Source organism: Aquarana catesbeiana, linkage group LG08 (assembly GCF_042186555.1).
Source record: "Aquarana catesbeiana isolate 2022-GZ linkage group LG08, ASM4218655v1, whole genome shotgun sequence".
Classification (NCBI taxonomy): domain Eukaryota; kingdom Metazoa; phylum Chordata; class Amphibia; order Anura; family Ranidae; genus Aquarana; species Aquarana catesbeiana.
In genome coordinates this window covers 268760075-268776248 of record NC_133331.1, presented here as the reverse complement: position 1 = coordinate 268776248, position 16174 = coordinate 268760075, and the positions used below count along the sequence as shown (strand labels likewise).

General features: G+C 41.2%; 1 protein-coding gene across 1 annotated transcript; it reads left to right on the top strand.

Moving 5' to 3' along the window:
- Positions 1–416: 416 nt before the first annotated feature.
- LOC141106435 (pulmonary surfactant-associated protein D-like) lies at positions 417–15735 on the top strand. The gene is made up of 6 exons (XM_073597215.1): positions 417–507; positions 592–651; positions 3766–3859; positions 7277–7411; positions 11328–11390; positions 14908–15735. Exons 2-6 carry the CDS (start codon positions 649–651, stop codon positions 15288–15290), a joined length of 678 nt encoding a protein of 225 aa, XP_073453316.1. The 5' UTR covers positions 417–507; positions 592–648; the 3' UTR covers positions 15291–15735.
- The last annotated feature ends 439 nt before the right edge of the window (positions 15736–16174 follow it).

The window sequence follows — 16174 nt, the reverse complement described above, 5'->3', positions numbered from 1 at the left end:
TTTTGCTTTCCCATATGCACAGCTTTATATCCTTTATAGAGTGCATTTTACAGCTGACTTTCTTTATAGAACTGATCTTAGAGAGAATTCACAGTGTGTCGGTGTAACCATGTGGAGGGTAACCTTATACATTTATTATGGAGATGAACAAAGCTTAGGAGGTATTGAAACAAGGTCATCACAACCTTAAGTTGGCTTTATGGTATTACCATGAATCCTGAAAAAAGGGTTATGCACACAGAAGTTTAATAATTGTAGATCTTCTATGTCTCCTGGTCTGCTTACTGGAGTTATTCTTTTATTCAGGAGAGATTTGCGGTCAAAGTTTGTATTTGCTGTGTTTGATTTATTTAGTTTGCAGGTAGAAATATGTACAAAGTCAGATAACATATCAGTATATATAGATGAACACTTTGGATCTTCTGCTTCATCTTCTCCAGGTCTCTCGTGTCTACCTTGGTCAGGTCTCTTGGGTCTACCTTGGTCAGGACTCTTGTGTCTACCTTGGTGAGTACCATTGTACGATTAAGTACCATTTAAATGAGCACCTTACTTCTATTTCTCAATACATGTATTTCTATGTATTGGTAGGTCCAGCTGCCAAAATTACTTAAGATCTTTTTTTTTTTCCAATTCACTAGTTTTTGGATGGTGAGTATATTTTTAAATTTTCTATGAAAAAAATTGCATTCAATGGAAAATATTTTTTTCTTTATTTGTAGTTTTGGATAGAGTCAGGAAGAGTAAAATCCTCTGCGATGATTTATTACTGTATTTCCGCTCGGGAGATTCACTCTATTTGCTATGGTGGCCATTGTCACCAGGACATAACGTGGTATGAGATCTGAAACAGCAAAGATCATCCAATAGGGACACCTGTTTCACCAACAACTAGAAGGGGATTCCCCATCACATTGGGGAGATTTCCTGGTGCGTTTCCAGGAAAGTAAAAACCTCCCCAACTGGTCAATGACTTAGAACACATTCTTGCTATTGAATATGTAAGAACCAGTGCGCAAAACCACAATATGAGTAAGGGATTAATAAAACTGACGGTAAAATACCCGATGGAGAGCCGCCAACATAGATAGGTTCACTCAGTTCCCCAAAAAAACTAAAATAAAAATATGTGGCGCTATTCCATCAATCAGTAACAGTACAAAGTGTGGTGAAGTGGGCAGAGTATAATCTACCTCGTGTGGTAATATGCCAAACAAAAGTGAATAAAGGCCAAGAGTTGATGCCACCATACAAGAGTAAATCAAGAAAAGCGGATGCAATTCTGCGATAAGAAAATAATAAAAAATATATATATAAAAGCAATTAAATCCAAAGTGACACAGTGCTAGGTGAAATAAAACAGTCACCCCTCAATAGGAAAAAAAAAAAAAAAAAAAAAAAAAAAGAATATCTGCGGATATAAAAAATGACTTCCCAAATGAATACTCACAACCAAAATTCATATAAAAGTGAAAGCAATTAAATGCTAAGTGACTCAGTGCCTAATGAAATAAAACGGTCACCCCTCGTTAGGTGAAAAAAATATTATATCTGTGAGTAAGGAAAAAAAGCCTTCCCAAATAAATTGCTCAAAACCAAAGTTCATACGCAAGTGATGCCAGTGGCTCAAAATTAATCACTAAAAATAAATACTAGTGCTAATAGACAATAAATAAAATCGCTTCTTCTATGTGAGCTAAGAATAAGCAGTGATAAAGTGACATAAAGTGCAGAAAAAATCTTAGAATCAGCAAAAAATATGTGCATGAATTACAAAATAATAAATAGTATTAACCAAATTAAATAATAAAATCATGCCATAATAATAAATGCAATAATTGAGTAATGAGTAGGTATTTAAAATAATCAATAATGATGGGACAGCTAATCCCACATCAGAGATGCTGTCCCAAACGGTGACAATAGTGCAATATAGTCCATACAAAAGTGCAGTAGTGATGGGTGATTTCCACAAAAAGTCTTTAGACACAGTGCAAAAGAAAATGTGCAGTGACTGGTAATTTTTCTTCTATGCACGTTTTAGTGCATCTCCCAGGTGTTTCCCCCAGCCTCTCACCTCCAACAGCGGCCCCCAATGGGCCTAGTAGGGCGGATGGATAATTCTAGGAGAGGATGTGTTTCCTGCAGCGTGTCTTTAAACATCCAGTAGGTCTGTCTCTCTGCAACTCATCCCACAGCTCTCAACACTCTCAGCGGTCCCAACGGTTATTAAGAGCAAAGAAAAGATCTCATGGTGTAGTATTCAAAACCCATTTATTAAAAAACATAGTAACTTACATTGAGATAAACAGCAAACAGTAGATATGAGGGAAGCTTCCGGGTTCGGCCGTCCCCGAGAAGCGTCGGCAGGAGTCAGGTGCCGACGCTTCTCGGGGACGGCCGAACCCGGAAGCTTCCCTCATATCTACTGTTTGCTGTTTATCTCAATGTAAGTTACTATGTTTTTTAATAAATGGGTTTTGAATACTACACCATGAGATCTTTTCTTTGCTCTTAATAACCGTTGGGACCGCTGAGAGTGTTGAGAGCTGTGGGATGAGTTGCAGAGAGACAGACCTACTGGATGTTTAAAGACACGCTGCAGGAAACACATCCTCTCCTAGAATTATCCATCCGCCCTACTAGGCCCATTGGGGGCCGCTGTTGGAGGTGAGAGGCTGGGGGAAACACCTGGGAGATGCACTAAAACGTGCATAGAAGAAAAATTACCAGTCACTGCACATTTTCTTTTGCACTGTGTCTAAAGACTTTTTGTGGAAATCACCCATCACTACTGCACTTTTGTATGGACTATATTGCACTATTGTCACCGTTTGGGACAGCATCTCTGATGTGGGATTAGCTGTCCCATCATTATTGATTATTTTAAATACCTACTCATTACTCAATTATTGCATTTATTATTATGGCATGATTTTATTATTTAATTTGGTTAATACTATTTATTATTTTGTAATTCATGCACATATTTTTTGCTGATTCTAAGATTTTTTCTGCACTTTATGTCACTTTATCACTGCTTATTCTTAGCTCACATAGAAGAAGCGATTTTATTTATTGTCTATTAGCACTAGTATTTATTTTTAGTGATTAATTTTGAGCCACTGGCATCACTTGCGTATGAACTTTGGTTTTGAGCAATTTATTTGGGAAGGCTTTTTTTCCTTACTCACAGATATAATATTTTTTTCACCTAACGAGGGGTGACCGTTTTATTTCATTAGGCACTGAGTCACTTAGCATTTAATTGCTTTCACTTTTATATGAATTTTGGTTGTGAGTATTCATTTGGGAAGTCATTTTTTATATCCGCAGATATTCTTTTTTTTTTTTTTTTTTTTTTTTTTTCCTATTGAGGGGTGACTGTTTTATTTCACCTAGCACTGTGTCACTTTGGATTTAATTGCTTTTATATATATATTTTTTATTATTTTCTTATCGCAGAATTGCATCCGCTTTTCTTGATTTACTCTTGTATGGTGGCATCAACTCTTGGCCTTTATTCACTTTTGTTTGGCATATTACCACACGAGGTAGATTATACTCTGCCCACTTCACCACACTTTGTACTGTTACTGATTGATGGAATAGCGCCACATATTTTTATTTTAGTTTTACATTCTTGCTATTACATTTCCATAACAAGTAGTATTTTTTGAGATCAGCAAAGGCAAGTTCATTCAATAATGGTGTGGGGGCATCAGCATAAATTGAATAAAAGATTTTTTTTTTCTTCCTCTGTAGAATATGAAAGCTCTGTTGTGTTTCGGTCTACTTTGTCTTCATGCGGCTTTAGTGACACCGAGCGATACTCCAGAAAAAGAGAAGGGAGAACGAGGTATAAATATTCATATCATAAAGGGAATTTTATAAATTTGTTGCATCGATTTTCACTTTTTAAAATCGGTTATATTTTTCATAAGAATAAAAATGTGTTTATGTGATAAATATATATATATACAGTGGGGACAGGAAGTATTCAGACCCCCTTACATTTTTCACTCTTTGTTATATTGCAGTCATTTGCTAAAATCATTTAAGTTCATTTTTTTTCCTCATTAATATTCACACAGCACCCCATATTGACAGAAAAACACAGAATTGTTGACATTTTTGCAGATTTATTAAAAAAGAAAAACTGAAATATCACATGGTCCTAAGTATTCAGACCCTTTGCTGTGACACTCATATATTTAACTCAGGTGCTGTCCATTTCTATTGATCATCCTTGAGATGGTTCTACACCTTCATTTGAGTCCAGCTGTGCTTGATTATACTGATTGGACTTGGTAAGGAAAGCCACACACCTGTCTATATAAAACCTTACAGCTCACAGTGCATGTCAGAGCAAATGATAATCATGAGGTCAAAGAAACTGCCTGAAGAGCTCAGAGACAGAAATGTGGCAAGGCACAGATCTGGCCAAGGTTACAAAAAATTTTTTGCTGCACTTAAGGTTCCTAAGAGCACAGTGGCCTCCATATTCCTTAAATGGAAGACGCTTGGCCGTCTGGCCAAACTGAGCTATCGGGGGAGAAGAGCCTTGGTGAGAGAGGTAAAGAAGAACCCAAAGATCACTGTGGCTGAGCTCCAGAGATGCAGTCGGGAGATGGGAGAAAGTTTTAGAAAGTCAACCATCACTGCAGCCCTCCACCAGTCGGATCTTTATGGCAGAGTAGCCAGACGGAAGCCTCTCCTCAGTGCAAGACACATGAAAGCCTGCATGGAGTTTGCTAAAAAAACACCTGAAGGACTCCAAGATGGTGAGCAATAAGATTCTCTGGTCTGATGAGACCAAGATAGAACTTTTTGGCCTTAATTCTAAGCGGTATGTGTGGAGAAAACCAGGCACTGCTCATCACCTGTCCAATACAGTCCCAACAATGAAGCATGGTGGTGGTAGCATCATGCTGTGGGGGTGTTTTTCAGCTGCAGGGACAGGACGACTGGTTGCAATCGAGGGAAAGATGAATGCGGCCAAGTACAGGGATATCCTGGACGAAAACCTTCTCCAGAGTGCTCAGGACCTCAGACTGGGACGAAGGTTTACCTTCCAACAAGACAATGACCCTAAGCACACAGCTAAAATAACGAAGGAGTGGCTTCACAACAACTCTGTGACTGTTCTTGAATGGCCCAGCCAGAGCCCTGACTTAAACCCAATTGAGCATCTCTGGAGAGACCTAAAAATGACTGTCCACCAACGTTTACCATCCAACCTGACAGAACTGGAGAGGATCTGCAAGGAGGAATGGCAGAGGATCCCCAAATCCAGGTGTGAACTTGTTGCATTTTTTCCAAAAAGACTCATGGCTGTATTAGATCAAAAGGGTGCTTCTACTAAATACTGAGCAAAGGGTCTGAATACTTAGGACCATGTGATATTTCAGTTTTCCTTTTTTAATAAATCTGCAAAAATGTCAACAATTCTGTGTTTTTCTGTCAATATGGGGTGCTGTGTGTACATTAATGAGGAAAAAAAAATGAACTTAAATGATTTTAGCAAATGGCTGCAATATAACAAAGAGTGAAAAATTTAAGGGGGTTTGAATACTTTCCATCCCCACTGTATATATATATATATAAATATATATCATATAAACAAATTATTATCTTTACAAAAAATATAAAAATGTTTTAAAGTGATTGTAAAGTCAAGTTTTAGTTTTTTTTTTAATAAAAAAACATGCCATACCTGTGCTGTCAAACCTCCCCTTCTCGGGCCCACTGCTGCACACTCCTGGCTCCTCCTCTTCAGGGAGTGCCCCCCATAGGAAGCCGTTTTCCTTTGGGGACACTCATGTGGGCGTTCATAGACACAGACAGCGTGGCTTGGCCCCGTCCTATGTTTCTCATCACAGAATTTGACTGACAGCAGTGGGAGCCAATGGCTTCTGCTGCTTTCAGTCTGTCCTGTGAGAGTGGGGAGAGAAGACAGAGCCACTCCAGACACAGCACTGGATTGAGCGAGAACTCAGGTAAGTATAAGGTGGGTAAGGGGGCAATACTGATGCCTAAATATTTTTTACCTACGGCCAGTTCACACCATAGAAATGCGCTCCAGATGCTTTTTTGCATGCGTGTTTTTGATGCATTCCAGTGCTTTTTTGATGCATTTTTGGTACAGTCCAGTGCATTTGCCCCTCCCCCCCTTTTTTCCCTTAACCTTAAATAAGAACATGAGTGTTCCAGTGCATTTTTGGTGCGTTTAGGTGCGTTCCCGTGAGTTTTTGATGCTTTTTACAGCGTTCCAGTACAGTCCAGTGCAGGAAAAATGCAGCATGTTCTACTTTTTTTTCTGGAACTGGAATGCACTGGAACTGCAAGCACTGGTGTGAACTATGCCATTGAAAACCAGAAAAAAAATGCATTGGACTGCATGTGGTGTGAACTGGCCCTAATGCAGGCAATGCAGTAGGGTGAATTTGCACAGGAACAGACAGCTGCCACTCTGGTAGCTTTCTTTTCCTAACTGCGATAGGGAACAGTGTGGTGCCCAATTCAGCACATCACATGGCTACCTTTTTTTTTTTAATGTAGAAACTATATGTGACTACACTTTATTCATGGCAATGCACAGCAGTGCGATACACTGTGCTGCTGAACAGTGCCATGCGATTCAGTATGATGCACTGCAATAAAATACAGCATGTAGCAAACAATTGTTTTGTGTGTCCTTGCCGTTTTACGAATGCAGTATATATATATATATATATATATATATATATATATATATATATATATATATATATATATATGTATACAGTATATCACTGTTTACACAAATTGGCAAAGAGGACCTTTGCTGTGATTGAACCCAGACAGATCTTTTTAAATCAGTGCTTCAAAGGGCTCTAAAGTGGGGTGAGGGATAATGGGGGGAGGGGGGCTGGTAAATCCAGAGGTTAACGTAAGAAAAAAAAAAGGTTTACTTAAAATTAGAATAAAAGAGGTTTAACCTTAAACTACATAGAGGGTTCTTTACTGTAAGAGTGGCAAGGATGTGGAATTCCCTTCCAAGGGCGGTGGTCTCAGTGGGGAGCATTAATAGTTTCAAAAAACTATTAGATAAGCACCTGAACGACCGCAACATACAGGGATATACAATGTAATACTGACATATAATCACACACATAGGATGGACTTGTGTCTTTTTTCAGCCTCACCTATTATGGAACTATGTAACTTTGTTTAAAGTAAGCCCAGGGTCACCTCACTCTCATATTGTGCTAAATTGTATGCTATAATTAAACAGGGTTTCCTGGATTCCCTGGACCTCCGGGACCACGAGGAGCAGCAGGACCCCCGGGACTCCCGGGACCACCAGGAATGCCAGGACTACCAGGACCACCAGGAATACCAGGACTACATGGAAACTGCAATAATCCAGGTAGGATGGAACATTGTGCTCAAGAATTTTTGCTTTAAATGATATACTATATCTAGATTATATCATTTCTAAGGTTAAAGTAAAGCTCTGGACAAAATGTTTTTTTCTTAGCTTTGAAGTATGAAGAAAGGTTAAACCTCTGCTAAGTTTATAATGCTGTGTCCTATTTGGGTTCATTTTATTTTTTTTGATGGATGTTTAATATTATTTTTCAAACATTTTGCTATGGAAACCTATTACAAAAATCCCCTTGCAAAATGATTCCTTTATTTTACAACTGAACGTCTGATACAGGGATCAGCATGCAAGATATATTCTGTAAGACATTCTGTAAAAGGAAAGGCCCAGCACTGGCTGTGTGCACTGAAGCAGCTTGTGTACAGCTGAGAGAGCCCAACGGTTTGATTTGAGAAACAAAAAAAACCCTCTAAGTGATGAAAGTGTAAGGGGGTTCCCCTGTGTGACTCAATTTAGGGTCTGTCTAACCTGATCCCCCCCACTTTGCCATAACTGTTAGGTAGAAGCTGCTATTAAAGAGGAAATCCCTTCAACCCTTGTTCACTAGACATGTTCAATTTGTTTCGGTCCGAATTCGGACAAATTTTTGGATATTCAGAGATTTGGATGTATCCGAATCTCCAAATGAAATAGTAACGAATAGTAATGAATTCCGTTAAAAAATTCATTTTGTTTATTCCTTTTCTAAAAAATTCCAACTTTTCAGAACAATTAGAATTCGAATCGTTCGAAAAAACGATCGATTTGAATTCTGTGTGAAGAATAGCTGGTTGTTAAGCAGCGGGCCGGGAAGCTGCTTTGTCCTTAACAACCGTGAGTCATCATCTGTCAGCGGGCTTTTCCACTGATCGATGAATGTAAAGAAAAGAATGTTGGCATTGCCAGGCAATAGAAAAATGTTTAAAAAACAGCGTGTGCCCCCCCCCCCTTCCCCCCTCCCAGGCCATACCAGGCTCTTTGGGTCTGTTAATGGATTTAAAAAAAAAAAAAAACCTCTTTTATTAATTTTGCATAGAGTGGGGAAGGGTTGAGATCCCTTTTGGGATTTCTGGGACTTTTGTAATAAAGATTCATCCCCACTTCTTGTTCTGCAGACAATATTTTATCAGATAGGAAATGAGGGGAACTCTTTAACAGCTATTACTTTAGGAGCTACAACCAAGTTTGTCACAACCCTTGCCATGTACAGTACATTGGTCATCCAGAGGGTAATGTTTTTTCACTCAGCAGAAGTGGAGTTACATTTTAAGGTCTCTGTTGGTCTGGTTGCACAGTGCTTAAGGACTTGTTCCTCAATATAACAGCTTTGGGGGTCTTGCGATTTACCACCACTGGGCACCCTGTTCTGCATCATGAAAGTCACGTGCTTTCCCATACTTGGATGTACGAGGTAATTTACTTGGCTCTGGTTCTTGACCGGAGCAAATTTTTTGGGAATATAAGGAAGGGGGTGGGGAGCTAAGTGAACCTGTTACTTTGCTTGTATGGGTGTAGCACAGGTTCAGGTCAGTCAAATATAAAATGGTCCATTTTACAGCCATTTTTATGGCCTTCAGTAGGTGTACTGTGACACAGACCCACATAATGATCTGGAGCAGACCTGGGGCAAATTATGGCCCCAGGGTAACATCCAGCCCCCCTCGATGCCTCCAATGTCAGCATGCCTCTCTAAACTTGTCAGCTCCCTGACAGATGTCTGTGTGGAGAGCTGCAAGAACTGGAAGGATAGAACCTGAGGAGCTGAGCAGTACAGCGGGGAGGCTCGGTTCTGATCAGAAAGCATTGCCTAAGAGACGTCCCAACAATCTCAAGACGCTCTGGTAGCTGGCCAAGTTCTTCCTGGCACCTGCAAGCTGCAAATCCTAGGAGCCGTACACCTGTTCTTTACTCCAGATTAGGATCTGATGAAATCTCCACTGTAGTAATCTCAGGCTCCCTCCTTCCAGTCATAGTGCTTTTCAGAGGCCATTTGACAGGTGGTGAGGAGGTATAATATCACCTCCCCAAAGCCTAATTTAACCTATCACACTTCAATGAAGAGCACTTTCACCCCCTTCCTGCCCAGGCCAGTTTTCAGCTTTCTTGCCCAGGCCAATTTTCAGCCTTCAGCGCTGTCGCAATTTTAAGACAAATAGAGCTTTCTTTTGGTGGTATTTAATCACTACTGAGTTTATTTATTTATTTATTTATTTTTGCTAAACCAAGAAAAAAAGACCAAAAATTGTGTTCTTAGTTTCTGTTATAACATTTTGTAAATAAGTATTTTCTCTCCTTCACTGATGTGCGCTAATGAGGCTGCACTGATAGGCACTGATGGGGAGGCACGAATATGCAGCAGTAATAGGCACTGATAGGCGGCACTGAGGGGCACTGATAGGCAGCACTAATGGGCAGCATTTATGGGCACTGATAGGCAGCAATGATGGGCACTGATAGGCAGCACTGATGAGGAGGCACTGATAGATGGCACTGATAGGCGGCACCGATGGGCACTGGCAGGCAGCACTGATTGGCATCACTGGCAGGCATCGCTGATGGTGCTGCACTGATAATCATTGCACTGATTATCAGTAAAAATCCCCCCATGAGCAAAGCCGCTTATCGGCTCTCCTCTACTCAGGCGCTGTCAGAGTCAGCAGAAAAAAGCCGATAACTGGCACTTCCTATTTACATTGTAATCAGCTGTGATTAGACACAGCTGATCACATGGCAAAGAGCCTATGTCATAGGCCCTTTAGCGAGATCAGAGATGCAGTGTGTCACTGCACCACCAATCGCTGCGCTGCGAACGGCTTGTTCTGAGGGTTGTCATATAACGTCCAGTCAGAACATCTGAACCTCCCCCCAGCTATCATTCTACTATTATTTTACAGTTTGGGTGGGCAGACAGGGGCCAGTCAAACCACGGCTCAGTACCAATTTTTAACCATTCCGCCAACCGCCCATCTGAAAGAGACCTATTTTTATTAGCAGATGTACCTATTATTCCTAGTGCCAGGTGTTTCTTTTCTATATGTTTACATACTTACGGACCTTCCAAGGTCCAAACATTATATTGAGCAGAATTAAGTTTGGCCTTCCACAACAGTTCCAGTTTCTCATGTGGCCCGTTAAGAAAATGTATTATCCCCCCCCCCGCCCCGACCTGGACTTTTGGTGGAATAAGCTGATAGGTGGATAATCTAAGAAGAGCAGCCAAATTATTATATTAAAGCGGTAGTAAACCCATCCTGTGCTATTTCCACCATATCAAGCCTTATCCCTTTCTGTGTAATCTGTCCTTTTCTAATCAATGACATAATCGGCACATGCGCAGTTAGTCCCATTTTTCCGGCAGGCTCTTCTTCTTGCCGGAAAATTGAGTACATGCCGGGGCTGCGTCATTTCCTGTGGCTGACGTCAGCCCCGAGATCCCGCGACACACCCGCGCTGAGAAGCTGACCTAACCCCATGTGACTTGCTACGTCACAGGGGTTGGAGCGGAGAGCCGAGGACAGAGCCTGTCTGTATGACATGAAAACGAGGCTTGGCTTCAGGAACGAATGCACACGTGCAGGATTATGGCCACAGAAGAAGAGTGAGGGCAGAAATAAAATACAACTGAGACGTGGAAGACATGAGTTATAATGGTAGAAGTTGAGTACAAGCAGAGGCGATCATAAAAAGTACATTTTTTTAAGTAAGAACATTCTATTTGCATAATGTATGTGGAGCATAGCTACTAAACAGCTACATGAAATTGCATATTGATGATTTGGGGTAAAATTATCAGAGTTTACTACCACTTTAAATAAAAATCATGGAGCACATTTTCTTTCAGTAGGCATAGAAAAGACTTCATTGCCCTTAGTATGAATCCTTGATAATGAATAAACATTATCAAATTCTGTTTCCTCAGTATGTGAAGATCTCCAAGGGAAATTCAAAGCATTGAATGGACAACTAAAAGAACTGCAAACAGGTAAGAAGAAATAAGGGATCGTTGGAAAAAATCTAATTGGGCACCTTTAGGGCCTGATGTACCAAACATGTTTTATTAGGGACTTTTTTTTGACCCAAGAGACTGAATCCAAGTTGGACCATGGTGACATACATAGGCGTGCGCAGCCTATTGGATTAGACATATACTTATACATATATACAGACACACACTTTTAAATAAATGTAAACAAACATTTTGAAATGTGTTAAAACAGTTTTTAATATTTCAATACATTTTACATGTTATGGCAGAGCATGTCAGAGGGAGAAAGTGGAGGTGAGAGAGGGGGGAGATGGGATCAGTTGGCAGTGGTGGTGGGGGTGATCAGTGGCAGTGCTGGAGAGGGGAGGGGGTGATCTGTGGCAGTACTGGAGAGGGGGTGATTAATGGCAGTGCTGGAGAGGGAGGGTGATCAATGGCAGTGCTGGAGAGGGAGGGTGATCAGTGGCAGTGCTAGGGGGTTGATAGGACCAGTAGGAGTGCTGGAGGGGATGGGATCAGTGGCAGTGTTGGAAAGTTGATGGGATTAGTGGAGTTGATGGTGGTTGTGGTGGGGGGGTAATGGGATCAGTGGCAGTACTGGGGGGAATGGGATGAGGGGCAAGGTTGGGGGGATCTTTGGCAGTGCTGCTGGTTGATGGGATTAGTGGAAGTGGTGGGGGTTGTGGTGTGGGGGATTCGTGGCAGTACTGGGGGGATGAGTGGCAGGGGAAGAGGGGGATCAGTAGAAATGCTGTTGGGGGATAGGATGAGTGGCAGTGTTGAGGGGCATGAGATCAGTGACAGTGCTGGGGGGCATGGGATAAGTGGCAGTGCTGAGTGGGGAAGATATGATGAGTAGCAGTGCTGGGGGGCATGGCAGCAGTGTGGTAGGGGGATGGGATCGGTGGCAGTGCTGGGTGGGGGGATGGATGGGATCGCTGCCAGTGCTGGATAGGGGGATGGATGGGATCGGTGGCAATGCTGGGTGGGGAGATGGATGGGATCGGTGGCAGTGCTGGGTGGGGGGATGGATGGGATCGGTGTCAGTGCAGGGTGGGGGGGATGGATGGGATCGGTGGCAGTGCTTAGTGGGGAAGATATGATCAGTAGCAGTGCTGGGGGGCATGGCAGCAGTGTGGTGGGGGGATGGGATCGGCGGCAGTGCTGGGTGGGGGACGGATGGGATCGGGGGCAATGCTGGGTGGGGGAAGGATGTGATCGGTGGCAGTGCTGGGTGGGGGGGATTGATGAAATCGGTGGCAGTGCTGGGTGGGGGGATGGATGGGATCGGTGGCAGTGCTGGGTGTGGGGATGGACGGGATCAGTGGCAATGCTGGGTAGAGGGGATGGATGGGATCGGTGGCAGTGCTGGGTGGGGGGGGTGGATGGGATCAGTGGCATTCACTTGCTCTCAGTGTGGACTCCATGCTTGCTGTGTCTCCGGTTCCCTCCAGGCTTCATGTGATTCCTCATACAGTGGAGACCTCCTCCGCTCTTTCTAATGGATCAGCTGGCTATTGCAGTTCCCCAGACACCATGCCCCCATCTGTCTGCTGCTGTAAATTCAATGGGCAGAGCCGCGGAGAAGCTGGGTGGTTGGTCCTGTAGCAGTTACTTAGAACAAAGGAGTCAGGGGGAGCTGGAAGGCGGAGCCAGCAGTTCTAGAACAGTAGCCGATGGAAACAGAGCACCAGGCTGTATGAGAGGGGCAGCGGGGCGGCATATAGAACAACCGATGCTCTGCATTTTCCTCCATGCAGCCCCTGAATGCTCGCTTCTCCTCCTCTTCCTCCCGAAGGCGTTCAACGGCTGTAGAGTGGAAAATGCAGAGCATCGGTTGTTCTATATGTCACCTGCTGCCCCCCTCATCCAGGTGTAGACAAGTATGTCAGGGGATTAGGGTGTGCCCAGGCACACCCGACACCTCCCTGCACATGCCTATGGTGACATATCTTGTTTTTAGTAAGAATACGTTGGGTTCTTTATGTTTGGATAACTTGAATTGTATGCAGATTGTAGTATTTAATAGTAATGTGTTGGGACATGGCTTTTTTTATTAAATATGTGCAAACAAAAATGCTCTTTTGATATGGGCAGGGGTAAATGTAGTTTGCATGTCAGATGCAATGCTCTGTTAAATGGAGGAACATAATCCTCCAGTGGATCTGTGAGTTTATAAATTAAAGACAATAAATAAGGGGGATATTGCATGGATTTGCATTAGGCCATGTCTTGGCTAAAACCAGGAGATAGCAACAGGTTGACTTAGGATAGGTTTGTTTTTACATGCATGTAATATGTTACATGCATATTTAAGGTGTAACATGTAACATGCTCCTACTACCCCCTTCCCCTGTGACAGAGGGCATGGGCTCCTCTCCCCACACCCACTGTCACATTTTGAAAACTGACCGGCTGTACAGGACTTGGCCTGCACAGCCATGTCATTTATTTACAGAGATCTGTGAATGAGATATGTGCAATCCATTTCGTAACGAAACGAAATTCGGCCGAATTTTGCATCTTTCAGACATTTGGATGCATCCGAATGTCTGAATAAAAAAATTATGAATTTCAATGGATACAAAGGAAATTATAGCGAATGAATTCGACATGATTTGGTAATTCGTTAAAGATCTAATGAAACTAAAGGTCAACTCAAAGTAAAACTTACAGTCCAATCAGATGATTAATTTTGTGCTGGAGGTTGGATTATTGGCAAAGTGCATTCCTGAGAACTGAGTGAGAAGGGTGTTGTATTGTGTTTAAGCAGAGGAGAAGAGATATTGTCATTGTGTGTGTTAATAGATTCAATAAACAAACGACTTTCCAAACTACGATTTATTATAACAAATCAACATACATACATAAAAATCGAATTTCAACTAATATGAAAGAAATTATAGCGGATAGAACGAATGAATGCGACATGATTCGAGATTCAGTATAACAAATATCAACACTCTACAGAAATAACAAATTATCCAAAAACGAATTAACATAACATAACGAATATAACAGAATGAAATTATGTATTTTACGAATGACAACGAACCAAAACTAAACAAAATTTTAAGTTGTGCACAAGTCTACTGTAAATGAGAAAACTACAAGTCCAGTCCACCACCTCAGCAGATGGCTTGTAGTTCTTAATCAACTGCAAGGGTGCTGATGATCACCCTCATAGCTCATTCACAAGCACTGCAGCTTTCAATCTGACAGAGGTATGGGCAGAAATCTGCAAGGCTTCTCTGCAGCAGCCTGACATTGCACCCGTAATCCATTGATCTTGGGTGCAATGCTCTGCAGGCTTCTATGGAAAAAGTAATAAATGCTTATTTATTGCTGCAAAAATATGTGCATTTGTTATTTTTTTCACAAAAGTGAACTTATCCTTTACGTACCAGCCCACCATCATCACAACAATGTTATATTTTGCTCTAAGTGAAGATACCTGTACATCATAATAGGTCTTGTGATGATATAACTTTTTTCTCTTCTATTTCCATTTCAGCATTTTTATTTTTCAAAGGAAGAGCTAGAAGTGGTGACAAAATTTACCTCTCAGATGGTGGTCAAGGCAGTTTCACTGATGCTAGAGAAAGGTGTACAGATGCGGGAGGTCAAATTGCCTCTCCAAAGAATGCTGATGAGAACGAAGCCGTACTTTCCATCACCAATCATTTCGATGCCCTTGCTTTTCTTGGAATAAATAAACTTGAGTCAGATGGTACTTACAAATGTCTATCAGGTGATGAGATCTCCTACACCAACTGGAAAATTGATGCACCCAGTAATGATCAAGACACACACTGTTTAGAGCTGCAAAGAACAGGAAAATGGAATGAAATTGCTTGTCAACTTAAACGTCTTATCATCTGTGAGTTTTCTGTCTAGCGGGTAAATAATGACTTCCTTTGTCACTTTCATTTGTTGGCATGTTTTGGCTTTTGAGGTCTTAAATAGGACCATCATTAAAAAAAAAAGCTGAAACATATCTAAACATAAGAACTAAAATGTAATCACCAGATGAAGACAAAAAAATTAAAATGAAAGAACTAATGTAGCCATCACATTTCTGCAGTATAAATCAAAAAAACTGCCTTCTGATTTTGTAGTATGAAAAAATGTCAATTAAAAAAAATAAAAATGAACATACCATGTACTGTATATCATTATGTATTTCCATATTATAAGAGTGCAAAGAGAATTAATGACAAAAGAGACATTGTAAATCTACATAACAAAGAATATTTCACTGTTCTAGTGGAGGTTTCAGATAAACAGAACATGAATTCTTTATTGTGCTTTAATGCACAATAAAATGTGACTTGAGCAACAATTTATTTTTTATTCTTTATTTCCAAGAGAAAGAAAAAACTGTATAATGTATTTTGCAGTTTGTGTGTAGAGCTACAACATGGTTTCTCCAAAGGCACGCGTATTTAGATATATAACGCACATTTTCATCAATATGATTTTCCGTTTTGGGTAGAGCAGTGATTGGTTGGAAATTCACGTTTTAATACATGTCCACAACCAAGAGATTTTTCCCTCACTTTTTCTTCTGATGACCACATGCTAAGGGTAGACAATCTCCCCATCCCTTTCCCAAATTTTTCAAAATATTTTTTACCAGAGTTGGACTTCAACACCTTCCTGTGGTGAACTGCAAGACACCCACAGATTTAAAAAAAAAATGCTAGGCGTTCAGCAAAAAATGTATATTGTATTTATAACAAATGTATTTACTTTACACACAAAGCTACTCACTCTTGGTC

Coding starts and splice junctions, on each gene's coding strand:
- LOC141106435 (XM_073597215.1), top strand. Junction 3,860..7,276: donor AAAAGAGAAGGGAGAACGAG/GTATAAATATTC, acceptor ATAATTAAACAG/GGTTTCCTGGATTCCCTGGA. Junction 11,391..14,907: donor ACTAAAAGAACTGCAAACAG/GTAAGAAGAAAT, acceptor TTTCCATTTCAG/CATTTTTATTTTTCAAAGGA.